The sequence below is a fragment of the Saccopteryx bilineata genome, chromosome 6 (assembly GCF_036850765.1).
Source record: "Saccopteryx bilineata isolate mSacBil1 chromosome 6, mSacBil1_pri_phased_curated, whole genome shotgun sequence".
Taxonomy (NCBI): Eukaryota; Metazoa; Chordata; class Mammalia; order Chiroptera; family Emballonuridae; genus Saccopteryx; species Saccopteryx bilineata.
Genome location: NC_089495.1, coordinates 138,745,881 through 138,759,683, shown reverse-complemented (window position 1 = coordinate 138,759,683; position 13,803 = coordinate 138,745,881). Strand labels below are relative to the sequence as shown.

The 13,803-nt window shown below is 48.4% G+C and overlaps 1 protein-coding gene across 3 annotated transcripts in view; it reads left to right on the top strand.

The window, feature by feature from the left end:
• Window positions 1-13,803, top strand: part of ADAM17 (ADAM metallopeptidase domain 17) — a 50,511-nt gene that overhangs the window by 34,968 nt on the left and 1,740 nt on the right. For all 3 annotated transcript variants that reach the window (XM_066237261.1, XM_066237260.1, XM_066237262.1), the window contains 7 exons: window positions 896-1,095; window positions 2,111-2,214; window positions 6,482-6,616; window positions 8,912-9,042; window positions 9,665-9,743; window positions 10,433-10,521; window positions 13,469-13,519. In XM_066237261.1, coding sequence (XP_066093358.1) covers window positions 896-1,095; window positions 2,111-2,214; window positions 6,482-6,616; window positions 8,912-9,042; window positions 9,665-9,743; window positions 10,433-10,521; window positions 13,469-13,519 — 789 coding nt within the window. The remainder of the gene's footprint in view (window positions 1-895; window positions 1,096-2,110; window positions 2,215-6,481; window positions 6,617-8,911; window positions 9,043-9,664; window positions 9,744-10,432; window positions 10,522-13,468; window positions 13,520-13,803) is intronic.

Genomic DNA, 13,803 nt, shown 5'->3' with positions numbered 1-13,803 from the left:
AGGTCTTTGGGTATCTTTCTGGACATATTTCTTTGGTGTGATTCAGTGGTCACCATCCCTTGGAAGATCCTGTGCTCTCCACTCCTCAGAGGCCTCGTGACTCTTGTCTGGGATGAAAGGGAAGCTGCTGTAGCTGTTTGCAGAGAACTGTCTAGTTCCCACGTCAAATAACTCCACTAAGTTACCCCAGGTCTCTTACCCCTTTTCTTTAATAATGTCGAATGATTTGGGAAGTGGACTGTTTTAGAGGTCTAGTTAAACTTCGCAAGTTTAGAAAGGGCCATTTCCATGTTCTGGGGAAGCTAGGGGAACAGCTCCTTCTGGGACACTGGTCACCTTGAAAAACTTGGAATCTGTTAAAATCTTGAGCACCCATGAAAACATTAAATCACTTGAATCTTTTAACAGACTATATGTAATACTGTGCCTCTTAGTAAGTTCAGCTGTTTAAAGACTTTGCATAAGGGTTACTCACACAAATAGCCAGGGAAAGTGGAATAGATAAACCAGAGGCAGACCTGTCCTCACGCCTGAATACTGTGTAGGAAGACTGTCACAGCTTATGGTCCGGCAGAGCTCATGGCTCTGCACTTGTGCTGAACTACTTGTCCTCTCGATGGACTGGTTGGAGTGTTTGGGCTCAGCATGTGTATAGTTTGCCTTCCTGTGAAGAATTTTAGGTTCTTAACCAAATTCACACCAGCTTTATAGCCTTCCACAGAGAGAGATAACTCAGTTCCATAGAAAGGCATTTTGAGGTGACAGTGATGGCACTTGACATGCCTTCAGGAGGCTTTGGTAGTGACTTCACATTCGAAGTTTAGAGAAGTGATACAAATACAAGGAAATGAATTTTTTAATTATTTTGGGTCCTTTGTGGCTTTTTTCTCTTAAGATGTTTTCAAACTGCAGTAAACAGTCCATCTATAGGACCATTGAAAGTAAGGCCCAGGAGTGTTTCCAAGAACGCAGCAACAAAGTGTGTGGGAACTCCAGGGTGGACGAAGGAGAGGAGTGTGACCCTGGTATCATGTACCTGAACAATGACACCTGCTGCAACAACAACTGCACGCTAAAGAAGGGTGTCCAGTGCAGGTGAGACACGTGGGCCTGGGGGTGGGTGGTAGATTGAAAATGCAGGGGTTGCCCTGGCCGGTTGGCTCAGCGGTAGAGCGTCGGCCTAGCGTGCGGAGGACCTGGGTTCGATTCCCGGCCAGGACACATAGGAGAAGCGCCCATTTGCTTCTCCACCCCTCCGCCGCGCCTTCCTCTCTGTCTCTCTCTTCCCTTCCCACAGCCAAGGCTCCATTGGAGCAAAGATGGCCTGGGTGCTGGGGATGGCTCTGTGGCCTCTGCCCCAGGCGCTAGAGTGGCTCTGGTCGCAGCATGGCGACGCCCCGGAGGGGCAGAGCATCCCCCTTGGTGGGCAGAGCTTCGCCCCCTGGTGGGCGTGCCGGGTGGATCCCGGTCGGGCGCATGCGGGAGTCTGTCTGACTTTCTCTCCCTGTTTCCAGCTTCAGAAAAATGCAAAAAAAAAAAAGAAAAGAAAATGCAGGGGCTTTGGATCTGTTAGAGGGCGTGTGCATATGTGTTTACCCTTTAGAACAAGAAAAGTGCGTCCTGGAGAGCAGTCTGACACTGGTGGAACCCGTGACCTTGCACACACTTTGCTGTATAGCACTCCCTAACATAGTTCAGTCTTTTCTAAGGAAACAGATGGAAGGGAAGATGATTGACGATTCACAAGGGTGTTCATGGCTACATTCTTTCATAATAGCAAAATGTTGGAAGCAGTCTGACAATCTGGGATATAGATAGATGAGTTGTGTGTCTATATGGTTCTAAAATCAATAAGTACAATCTTTAAAAAAAGAGAAAAAGAGCCACTTTGGAGTAGCCTGGAGCTGCTCTCAGTGGCTGCTGCTGGGTCCCACACCTGGACAGGTAGACAGGGTGCAGGCGGCGTCAGTACCTGGGCAGTTGCGCTGCCGGACTGAGTGACCCAGCCAGAAGACCTGCCCTGCAGTTGCTCTCATGGCCCCATGACATGACTCGTGTTCACTGTGGGGCTGTTCTTTGACTTTAACTGTCTCTGTCTGCTCTTCTGCAGTGATAGGAACAGTCCTTGCTGTAAAAACTGTCAGTTCGAGACTGCCCAGAAGAAGTGCCAAGAGGCTATCAATGCCACTTGCAAAGGCGTGTCCTACTGCACAGGTACGTCCTCCTGCCGGAGTGCTCTGCTCGAGTGGGTATGTGTATGTCTGGGAAACCAGATTCATTTGGATGAAAACAACCCTTTTTTCACTTCGTGTGCAGAGTTGGATAGTACTCCTTAGTTTGTGGCACACTTGTCACAATATGTACAGGACCCATGATTGTTTCTTTTCATTTATTTTGTTTCCCTCACATAGGCATCCATTTAACATTTAGTGGGATTAGTGTATATCCTTGACACATAATGTGCTGTTTTGTGTCCTTGTGTTTTTAACATGCCAAGATGATGAATCTATTTTTTTTTTTTTTTTACAGAGTCAGAGAGAGGGACAGATAGGGACTGACAGGAACAGAGAGAGATGAAAAGCATCAATCATCAGTTTTTTGTTGCGACACCTTAGTTCATTGATTTCTTTCTCATATGTGCCTTGACCATGGGCCTTCAGCAGACCGAGTGATCCCTTGCTCAAGCCAGCAACCTTGGGTCCAAGCTGCTGAGCTTTGCTCAAACCAGATGAGCCCGCGCTCAAGCTGGCGACCTCAGGGTCTCGAACCTGGGTCCTCCGGATCCCAGTCCAACGCTCTATCCACTACATCACCGCCTGGTCAGGCTACCTTAGATCATCTTTAAACTCAATACCGTGTTTGTACAAACCATCTCTTGCGCTCTGTGGTATCTATACTGAGTACATTGTTTCAGGCACCCGCTGAGAGTTAGTTATGTGATCATGGTATTCGTCCAAGTGAGCCCTTGATACTATGGACAGGACTGCGCAGAAACCCCCGTGTGTCTCCTCTGGGGATGTAAGAGCTTCCTGGGTGTGCATGCAGCAGTGGGATTGCTCAGTCACACAGGGCAGCATGACACTAATCGCTAGGGCAGTGGAACAAACTAGCACTTTTTTTTTTTTTTTCTTACAGAGACAGAGAGTGAGTCAGAGAGAGGGATAGACAGGGACAGACAGGAACGGAGAGAGATGAGAAGCATCAGTCATCAGTTTTTCGTTGCAACACTTTAGTTCATTGATTGCTTTCTCATACGTGTCTTGACCATGGGCCTTCAGCAGACTGAGTAACCCCTTGCTTGAGTCAGCGACCTTGGGTCCAAGCTGGTGATCTTTGCTCAAACCAGATGAGCCTGCGCTCAAGCTAGTGACCTCAGGGTCTCGAACCTGGGTCCTCCTCATCTCAGTCCGACGCTCTAACTACTGCGCCACCGCCTGGTCAGGCAAACCAGCACTATCTTATATTTTGCCAATCTGATGCTTATAAAGTGATTTCTCATCCTTGTTTACATTTCTCTTGAACTTCTCTTTGTTTTACCTATTCAGATTTCTCCTTTTGTGAATAGCCAGTTCATATATTCAGTTCATTTTTAAAAACTGGGTTTCAGCCTGACCAGGCAGTGGTGCAGTGGATGGAGCATAGGCCTGGGCTCCTGAGGAGACCCGTTCGAAATCCCAAGGTTACCTGCTTGAGCACGGGCTCACAAGCTTGAGTGTGGGGTCATAGACATGAGCCCATTGTCACTGGCTTGAGCAAGGGGTCACTCACTCTGCTGGAGCCCCCAGTTAAGGCACGTATGAGAAAGCTATCAATGAACAACTAAGGTGCCACAACGAAGAATTGATGCTTCTCATCTCTCACTTCAAGCCTGTCCGTCCCTCCCTCCCTCTTTCCCTCCCGCTCCTTCTCCCTCTCTCTCTCCCCCCCTCGCTATAAAAATACATATTTTCCACAGCTGCTTGTTAGCTTCACAGTTTTACTTTTCACAGTAGGACTTGAATCCATCTGGAGCTAATCTTTATATTGTCCATAGTGTAAAGATTATATCTTCTAGAGTCTTGTCAGTTCTTAAACTTTTCGGAGCTATACTAGATACATAGTGGACATATTCCTGACACCTTCTTTGTCTGCTCTTTCTCCACCAATGCATAATGTTTCTTTTTGATGCTTGTGATATTTTTGGGTATAAATTGTTTTATTTAATATTCATCTTGCTGTCTGAGATGGTTTTTTTTGTTATTTTTTGTTCCTATTTGGTATATCTATCCCATTATCATATTTTTATAACTTTTATCTTTGGTGGGATTTTTGAATAGCCTTATTGAGATTGGAACATACCATAGCATTGCATAGCATCCATCCATTTGTAGTGTATAGGTCAGTATACTTGAATATAGTCATGTACACAGCCACCAGCGCAGTCTATTTTCAGCCACTTCCACCGCCTCAGAAAGGAGCCCCGCACCCTGTAGACATCACTTCCATCTCTTCAGCCCCTGGCCCCAGACTCCTCCACTTACTCTCATCTCTGGATTGGCCTGTTCTCACATTTCGCATACATGGAATCACAATACGCTGCCTTTTGCAGCTGGCTTCTTTCACTCAGAATGTTTTTTTTTTTTTTTTTTGCATTTTTCTGAAGCTGGAAACAGGGAGAGACAGTCAGACAGACTCCCGCATGCGCCCGACCGGGATCCACCCGGCACGCCCACCAGGGGCGAAGCTCTGCCCACCAGGGGGCGATGCTCTGCCCATCCTGGGCATCGCCATGTTGCGACCAGAGCCACTCTAGCGCCTGAGGCAGAGGCCACAGAGCCATCCCCAGCGCCCGGGCCATCTTTGCTCCAATGGAGCCTTGGCTGCAGGAGGGGAAGAGAGAGACAGAGAGGAAGGCGCGGCGGAGGGGTGGAGAAGCAAATGGGCGCTTCTCCTGTGTGCCCTGGCCGGGAATCGAACCCGGGTCCTCCGCACGCTAGGCCGACGCTCTACCGCTGAGCCAACCGGCCAGGGCCCAGAATGTTGTTTTTTAAATACAAAGATTTTATTTATTGATTTTACAGAGGGTTAGGGAAGAGAAGTAGTTGCTTCACTCTAGGTGTTCATTGGTTGCTTGTCATATTGTCTTAACCTGGCAAGCCCAGGGTTTCGAACCCGTGACCTCAGCGTTCCAGACCAGCACTGTCCACTGCGCCATCACAGGCCAGGCCAGAATGTTTTCATGGTTCATGCATGTTGCAGTATGAATCAAAACTTCATTTATTTTTGTTGGTGAATGATATTCCATATGGATGTATACCACAGTTTTTTTTTATTCTTTTCATCATTTGACCTTTGCATTGTTTTTACTTTTTGGCTGCTTTGAGTAGTGCTGCTATGAATATTTGTGTGCAGGTTTTTGTGTGGACACATTTTAATCTCCCTTGTGTATATGCCCAGGAGCAGAATTGCTGGGTCATATAGTAACTGTTCAATCTTTTGAGAAACTGCCAGGCTGTTTGCAAAGCAGCTGCACCATCTTACACTCGCACCAGCCGTGCATATGCCTCCAGATTCTCCAGATCCTCGTCAGCACTTATCATCAGTCTTTTTATTGTAGCTGTCCTAGTGGATGTGAAGTTGTGTCTCCTTTGGACTTTTCGTTTGGCTTGTGCTGCTTCTCCCAGAATGAGACACTTGTTCCATCCTCTCTCTCAAGTTTAACATCTTTTGATGACTTTTCTTTGTCCTTAAGACTCACTGATTCATTCAAGACCTCTGTGGTAGATGTGCAGTTTGATGGGGTTGAGTAGAAGTTGGGCATTAGGTTTGCTCTGTGCTGTCAGGGAGCGTGCCACCCGGAGGAGGGCACAGGAAGGAACTGGAGTCAGGCAAATAAGGGTAAACTGGAAGACGTGTCCCAGGAGGAAGAAGAGTATGGTCAAGGGCTGTGACATGGAAGGGACCCTGGGAGGTCAGGGTCTCTGAGACCAAATCTCCATGGTGACAGAAAGCCAGCAAGTCCCCCCAGAAGAGGGGAGACGAGCATTCTGGGCAGGAGGACTGGCATAGGCTAGGGCCCTGGAGGAGCAGCTGCCAGCCAAGCACGGTAGCAGCGCCGTGCACTGCCTCTGTTCTCAGCCTGCACGGGAGGTAGCTTTCAGTCGAGGTGACGGTACGGGGTGGGGGGATTATTGGTGATGACGGTACGTGGGTATTGTATATGTCTGTTAGGTCTCACGGTTGAAAGGTAAAAGCAGACTACATGGCAGATGTTAGTGACTGAGGTGAGGTCATGAAGACTGAGTGGACATTTGGGACCTTTGGGCGTCAGGCGCACTTCCCAACCCTGTGCTTATTGGCTAATTGGACACCAGCTGCGTCGTCCTTACCTGGTGGGTCACCGTTTACTCTGTGCCAGGTTGGGGCTCAATGTCGGGACAGTGAGTATGGTAATGGCCTGGGGACTGTGACTCATGACGCCTCTGCTTGTTGGTGCTTCTAGGTAACAGCAGTGAGTGCCCCCCTCCTGGAAACGCCGATGACGACACAGTATGCTTGGATCTGGGCAAGTGCAAAGATGGGAAGTGCGTTCCTTTCTGTGAGAGGGAGCAGCAGCTGGAGTCCTGTGCGTGTAACGGTGAGCACATGCCCCGCCGCGCACGGCTGTGGGGAGGTGGCCTGGGTCTGCCAGCCCTGTCCTTCCACTCGGGGGCCTGGCAGTGTCAGCTGCCACTGAGGACAGGGGGGAGCCCAGTGCAGTGGAGGTGCAGGTTGCTATGTGGAGACGGACCCTGGCCCTTCCAGCTTCTCTGTGAAAACCGCGCTATTAGTCTCCCTTCTTGCCGCATTTTCAGACCATGTGGCCAGAGTGGGGCAGGGCAGGAGGGAATTTTGTGGGTGATGGGTGGTGGTCTGTCTTCACTGCTCCTCCCGTGTCATACACACCATGAAAGCAGCAGGAGCGGTCTGTGTCCCATTGGCATTGAACTGTGGTGTTCCTTCAAAACTTGACTGGAGCCTGACCAGGCAGTGGCACAGTGGATAGAGCGTCGGACTGGGATGCAGAGGACCCAGGTTAAAGACCCCGAGGTCGCCAGCTTGAGCGCGGGCTCATCTGGTTTGAGCAAAGCTCAGCAGCTTGGACCCAACGTTGCTGGCTTAAGCAAGGGGTTACTTGGTCTGCTGAAGGCCCACGGTAAAGGCACATATGAGAAAGCAATCAATGAACAACTAAGGTGTCGCAACGAAAAACTGATGATTGATGCTTCTCATCTCTCTCCATTCCTGCCTGTCTGTCCCTATCTGTCCCTCTCTCTGTTAAAAAACAAACAAACAAAAAAATCCCTGGCCGGATGGCTCCGTGGTAGAGCGTCGGCCTGGCATGCGGAAGTCCTGGGTTCGATTCCTGGCCAGGGCACACAAGAGAAGCGCCCACCTGCTTCTCCACCCCTCCCCCTCTCCTTCCTCTCTGTCTCTCTCTTCTCCCGCAGCCAAGGCTCCATTGGAACAAAGGGCGCTGAGGATGGCTCCATGGCCTCTGCCTCAGGCGCTAGAGTGGCCCTGGATGGGCAGAGCATCTCCCCCTGGTGGGCGTGCCGGGTGGATCCCGGTTGGGCGCATGTGGGAGTCTGTCTGACTGCCTCCCCGTTTCCAGCATCAGAAAAATACAAAAAAAAAAAAAAAAAAAAGACTTGAGAGAGTTGGTTCCGAGTGGCCCATCTATCAGGATACTTATTGTTGACGACAGACTAAACCTTCTGCCCTCTTCCTTGCCAGGTGCCTGGGCCAGGAGCCTTGCTTAGTGATGGTTGGCGACATCATGCTGGCCTCTCAGACACTTGGCATCAGTATTCCATGTTATTTTTGGAGCCCTGGGTCTGAGGAGGGCCTCAGGCTTGACTGTGCTCTGAGCTTCCTGCCCCACCCCAGAGAATTCTAGTGATTTCAAAATAAAAAGCCAGAAGGGTTGTGAACTCAATGTCCATCCAACAGAGTCAGTGGTCTTACAGGTGGATAACTTGTAAATAAAAAAGATAACACAATAGAGGCCAAGGAAATAGTCTGAGTGAGTGGCACAGGCTTAGGGTGCCCCAGAAGGGCACACAGCAAAGGCCCTGGAATCGTGTGACAAATGAACAATAAGGAGGCTGTTTTCCCTTTGAAGTAGTTTTTTCTGTTTGTGGTGTCCTGGTTTATACTGGTGACTATAAATGCTGATTCGCCTCTGGTGAAGTCTGTCCCGAGTCACACTGCTGGTTGATGTGCTGGGCGCTTCTGCTGTTCGATGGGTGCCAGTGGCTTATCTGATGCCCCGTCGTCGCCGTCCTCATGTGCTGTCAGAGGCTGGCCTCCACAGAGGGAGTTGTCATGCACAGGCCACAGTGCTCCTGTCACATGATGGCAGTTCTGTGACAGCACTGTGATAACACTGGGACGAAGGGAAACATTCTGTGTTATGAAGAAGGGAGCATAATTTGGCTTTTTTTTTTTTAAACCCTATTTTTTTTTATTTTATTTTTATTCATTTTAGAGAGGAGAGGGGGAGAGAGAGAGAGAGAGAAGGGGTGAGGAGCTGGAAGCATCAACTCCCATATGTGCTTTGACCAGGCAAGCCCAGGGTTTTGAACCGGCAACCTCAGCATTTCCAGGTTGACGCTTTATCCACTGCGCCACCACAGGTCAGGCCGTAATTTGGCTTTGATTCTATTAAAGGAAATGTTTCTGTGTAATTATTTTGTATCTTGTGGCCTCTACTTGGGACTGAGGAGCATGAACTCAGAAGTTATTCCTTGAGGGGTGCAATATGGATAGTATTAGCTTTTGATATAAAAATAAAAGTTTTCATTCTGTGTCGGAGGCCCAGGTGGGAGGAGAGCAGGGACAGAGGGCCATGTCTTCGAGAATATTCAGCTGTTGGCCCCACTGGTTTCAGAGACCAACAACTCGTGCAAGGTGTGCTGCAGGGACGCGGCAGGCCGCTGCGTGCCCTACGTCGACGCGGAACTGAAGAACTTATTTCTGAGAAAAGGAAAGCCGTGTACAGTAGGATTTTGTGACATGAATGTAAGTAAACAGCTGCTGCATGTCCTCTGCACCCACTGTCCACTCTGTAAGAGTCTCTCTGTGAAGTGAGCATATAGGCACAACCTATGGGCAGGGGCCAGGGGCCCAGGAAATTGAGCCCTCTTCCCAGAGCAGGGGGCTCGGGGGCTTTGGCAAAGTTGTCTGGTTTGGGGTAGTGGATCCTGATTATTTGGTTTTCTAGGTTAATTCTAAAATTGCAAAAAATGTAAGTTTTGATTTTGAAACAGATATTGAGTAGGAAAGATCTAGAAGCAGCTTGACCCACCAAAGTCAGATCCTTTGTTCTCTACAAAAACATAATTTTATTTGTACAAAAGCATGGATGAGTGTTAGTATTTGAGAGGCTTCTCAGGCTGTCTGGTTGTGTCCTGTGGGGTGTGTGATGACTGGAACCCTCATCTTTAACTGGTTCTAAGTGTCAGTGAGAGCATACCCTCAAGTGCTCATTATACTTCAGCTACTGCCCATGTCAAAGATGAGCCCTATACAGAAGAAATTTCAAAAGAAGAGCCCTAGGTGTTTGATTTAATGAAGGCTCTCACACGTTAGTTGCTTCTAAGTGTTTTTCCTTTAGGGATAATGCTGTGTGTTCTGTTCACAGGGCAAATGCGAGAAGCGAGTACAGGATGTCATTGAGCGACTCTGGGTCTTCATCGACCAGCTGAGCATCAATACATTTGGTAGGTGATCTTCCCCGGTGCTGTCTGCTTAGGACTGAACTCATTTCTGTGATGATACTTGAAAAGTATGGCCTGAGACTCATAGGCTCTAATCCTGGAACAGAAGATGGAAATATTCACAGCTGTTTCAAAACAAATGGGCTCTCTGTAGTGTGGACGCACAGATTTTCAGACAGGAAGTTAGTACTTAGTCAAAATACTGGCTTCCTTCTCTACTATAAATATGAATATGTGATAGTGTAAGCACTTTTCAGTTCCACAGATTGTAAATTTGAATCCTGTTTGATGTAGGAATTAATTAAAAAGGGGCCTCATATTTTGCAGAAGCAAGGATGTATTATGTCCTCTAGGACCCATAACTTAGTCACAAAGATAATACCCCGAGAGCAGCAACACTGTTTTTAGAAGCACTGTTCCCAGTAGCCTTCTGTACAGTGATTCCCTTCACACAGGTGCCCCAGGGGTCCGTCACTGTAATTTGTGTCCTCAGGGCTGTTTCTGGAAAGGGCCCTGTGGGGTGGGGAGAGGGTCAGCTCTCACCGGTGGCATGGACACCTCTTTCTATACTGCGTCAGCAGTATTCTCTAGCCAGCAGTGGTGTTTGTCTCAGTGATAGTGTCGTAAGAGCATTTAGTTTTAGATTTGTAAAGTATTTTGATCAAGACATCACTGTTTGAAATTGTTCACAGGGAAGTTTTTAGCAGACAACATCGTGGGTTCCGTCCTGGTTTTCTCCTTGATCTTTTGGATTCCTTTCAGCATTCTTGTCCATTGTGTGGTAAGTCACAACTTTTAAGGAACAAAATATTTTCTTAAAATTTTGAGCAACTCCAGCCCTAGCTGGACGGCTCAGTTGGTTGGAGCACCGTCCTGACATGTAAAGGGGCTGGTTCAGTCTCTAGTCAGGGCACATGCAGGAACAGATCGATGTTGTCTCTCTCTCTCTCTGAAATCAGTAAATAAAAATTAAAATTTTTTTTTTTTTTTTTTTTTTTAATTTTTCTGAAGCTGGAAACAGGGAGAGACAGTCAGACAAGACTCCCGCATGCGCCCGACCGGGATCCACCCGGCATGCCCACCAGGGGCGACACTCTGCCCACCAGGGGGCGATGCTCTGCCCATCCTGGGCGTCGCCATGTTGCGACCAGAGCCACTCTAGCGCCTGGGGCAGAGGCCACAGAGCCATCCCCAGCGCCCGGGCCATCTTTGCTCCAATGGAGCCTTGGCTGTGGGAGGGGAAGAGAGAGACAGAGAGGAAAGCACGGCGGAGGGGTGGAGAAGCAAATGGGCGCTTCTCCTGTGTGCCCTGGCCGGGAATCGAACCCTGGTCCTCCGCATGCTAGGCCGACGCTCTACCGCTGAGCCAACCGGCCGGGGCAAAAATTAAAATTTTTTTTGAGCAACTCCAATCATATAATCTTTGGAAAAGATTTTATGTATTTTTTAAAATTTACCATTGATTTGAGAGAGGGCAGGAGGGAGAAAGGGAAGAAGAGAGAGAAGCAGCATCAACAACTCGTTTCACTTAGTTCCATTTAGCTGTGTACTCATTGGTTGTTTCTTAGACATGCTCTGATGGGGTCATCGAACCCATGACCTCTGGTTCACCTGGTTGATACTTGATCCACTGAGCCACCTAGCTAGGGCCAATAAAATTTGTCCTTAACAAAATCTGACCCGATGTTTCCAGTGACATCTTTTGGTGTTATTCCTAGGAAAGCATATCTTGTAAAGAGCTTAGCTGCTGACAGTCTCTTAAAAGAAGTTTACATATTGTGTGTGGGTGTTTCATTCTCCCGTAGAATTTAGCTGGATCTCTCTGGGGCCTCTGATGAGTTTAGTGTGTAAACAAGAGCTTTTGCAGGCTGACTTTGTTGTAACAGAACAAACATCAAATACCCGCATTCCCAAGGTGATGCCTCTGTTCCTTACAGATCCTTGACATTACACAGGCATTCAAACTCTTCCAACTCAAGAGAGTGGGCAGTGTTTTCTGGTTGGGTTATTGGCATCCTAATAGGTGTGTGGTAGTACCTCATTGGTTTAATTTGTAGTCCCCCCCCCCAGTGCATTTTGATGTTGAACATATTCTCATAATGGTTTTTTTGCTATCTGTGTATCTTCTTCAGTGAGATATCTGTTTAGATCTTTTACCTGTTTTTTACTTGGGTTGTTTTCTTTTTGTTTTGTAAGTTGTATTGAACAGTTCTCTTGGGGGAGATGCTTTTGCACTTGTGAGCTGAGGAAGTTCACACAGTGCCAGCCTTCCACATGGAGTCCATGCCATCACGGCCTCTCTGGGAGCGGTGCCATGAAGGGGTTCGGCTCACTGCACTGCCAGACTTGACTGCAGCTGTTACTCTCAGGGCTCCTGTGGAGCAGGGATGGGCAGATGGGCACAGGTGAAATAAAAATGCCACGGTGCTCACTGTCCTTATGGAGATTTGGCTGTTTTTCTTGAAATTATTCCCTGGATTGCTGTAAGCCTTTGTTTAATTTCTAGAATTCTAAAAATGTAGATTCTGACAGTTTTTGTTAGTTTTCTCATTGTTATTGAGGGAGCAGTCCTTCTATTCTCGTTCAGAATGACTTACAGCTAACAAGTTGAATTTGGGCTTAGAGGAACTCTGAGTGCTTATCAACAAGGGGATCTTGGACAGACACACTCTTCTGTCTTCTGCCAAGGGTAGGAATCAGACTGACGCTCCTGCAGTGCCCTCGTGCGGGCGTCTGGGGAACTGCAGCACAGCCAACTGGCCTGAGTGCTCCCAGCTGTCTTCTCCTGCCTGGGTGGGAACACTGGAGGCTCTTCCTCAGGGTGCCGAGCTGGGTGGGTGGGGCGGGGTCTCTAGGGAGCAGGTAGTTCTGCCAAAGCCAAGCTCTTTTTACAAGTGACATGGTGGAAGTTTTGATGGATGGACCACAGTGCCATCTGTTATAGGTGCATTTACTTGAGAGTTGAACTGTCTCTGTTTGTAATGAAAGTTACACTGTGGTCTGTGAGGTCTGACCTTTGATTTCCAAGCAGAATCAGGGCAGCAGGCCTGGGTCCATGGGCTCAGGGTGCCCTGCAGTGGTGGATGGAGCCATGCGGTCAGCCTTCTGCAGAGCTGTGATATAGGTTTTGGGGCCCAGTTTCTTTTAAGACTGCGGGCCACAGGAACTCTGTAAATGGCCAAGAAAAATACTGAGATCGTGGCAGCCTGGGACTATGTGAGGCCAGTGCCAGGTGAGACTGGACATAGCCTTAGCCTCCCACCAGCAGCCGGCAGTGCCCCAGCACAGGTAGGGACTGGACACCCTCCTGCCCACGGTGGGAAATCACTCAGAAAAGTTGCACTTAAACCTTACCTACTGACTTTTAATATTTAAAAAAACTATGGATTGTAGTGAGAGAGGAAGGGAGAGAGAGACAGGAACATTATTCTGTTCCTACATGTGCTCCAACCAGGGATTGAACAGGCAGCCTCTGGGCTTTAGGGCAATACTAACCAACCAAGCAATCTGGCCAGGGCTAAACCTTGCCTTACTTAATATCAAAAACATGTATTTCCTGCAAGTGCAAAGGAAGCACTTCTAGGCTGGTGACAAGTTATTCTCATCTATTGAACCTACCGCTTTCTACAACTCAAGTTCTAAGTTAGTTCTTCACTCACTATTAGGAGCTTGTAAGGAATGAGCACTTAACCCGGTGTGTGGGAATGACCTACCTGTTTTCTTTCCAGGATAAGAAACTGGATAAGCAGTACGAGTCGCTGTCTCTGTTTCACCCCAGTGTAAGTATGCGGCAGGAAAGGTTCTTTCCAACGGCACCCCGCTAGGCCAAGCCCTGGAGCAGGCCACCCAGCTGCGCCCTCGGGCTCTGGAGGCCAGCAGGAGCCCTAGGCTGGATGTGCACAGCACATGCTGTCCTGTGACAGCAGCGGTGGTGCATGGGGAATGAGCTCTTCACACCAGCTTAAATAGTTGGAGATCTTGTCTTGAGATCTGACCTTGAGAGACAAGTTGTAAGTGCTTTTCTGGGTCTTCAAATGGTCAGTCGGGCCATTTGAGAGCTAAC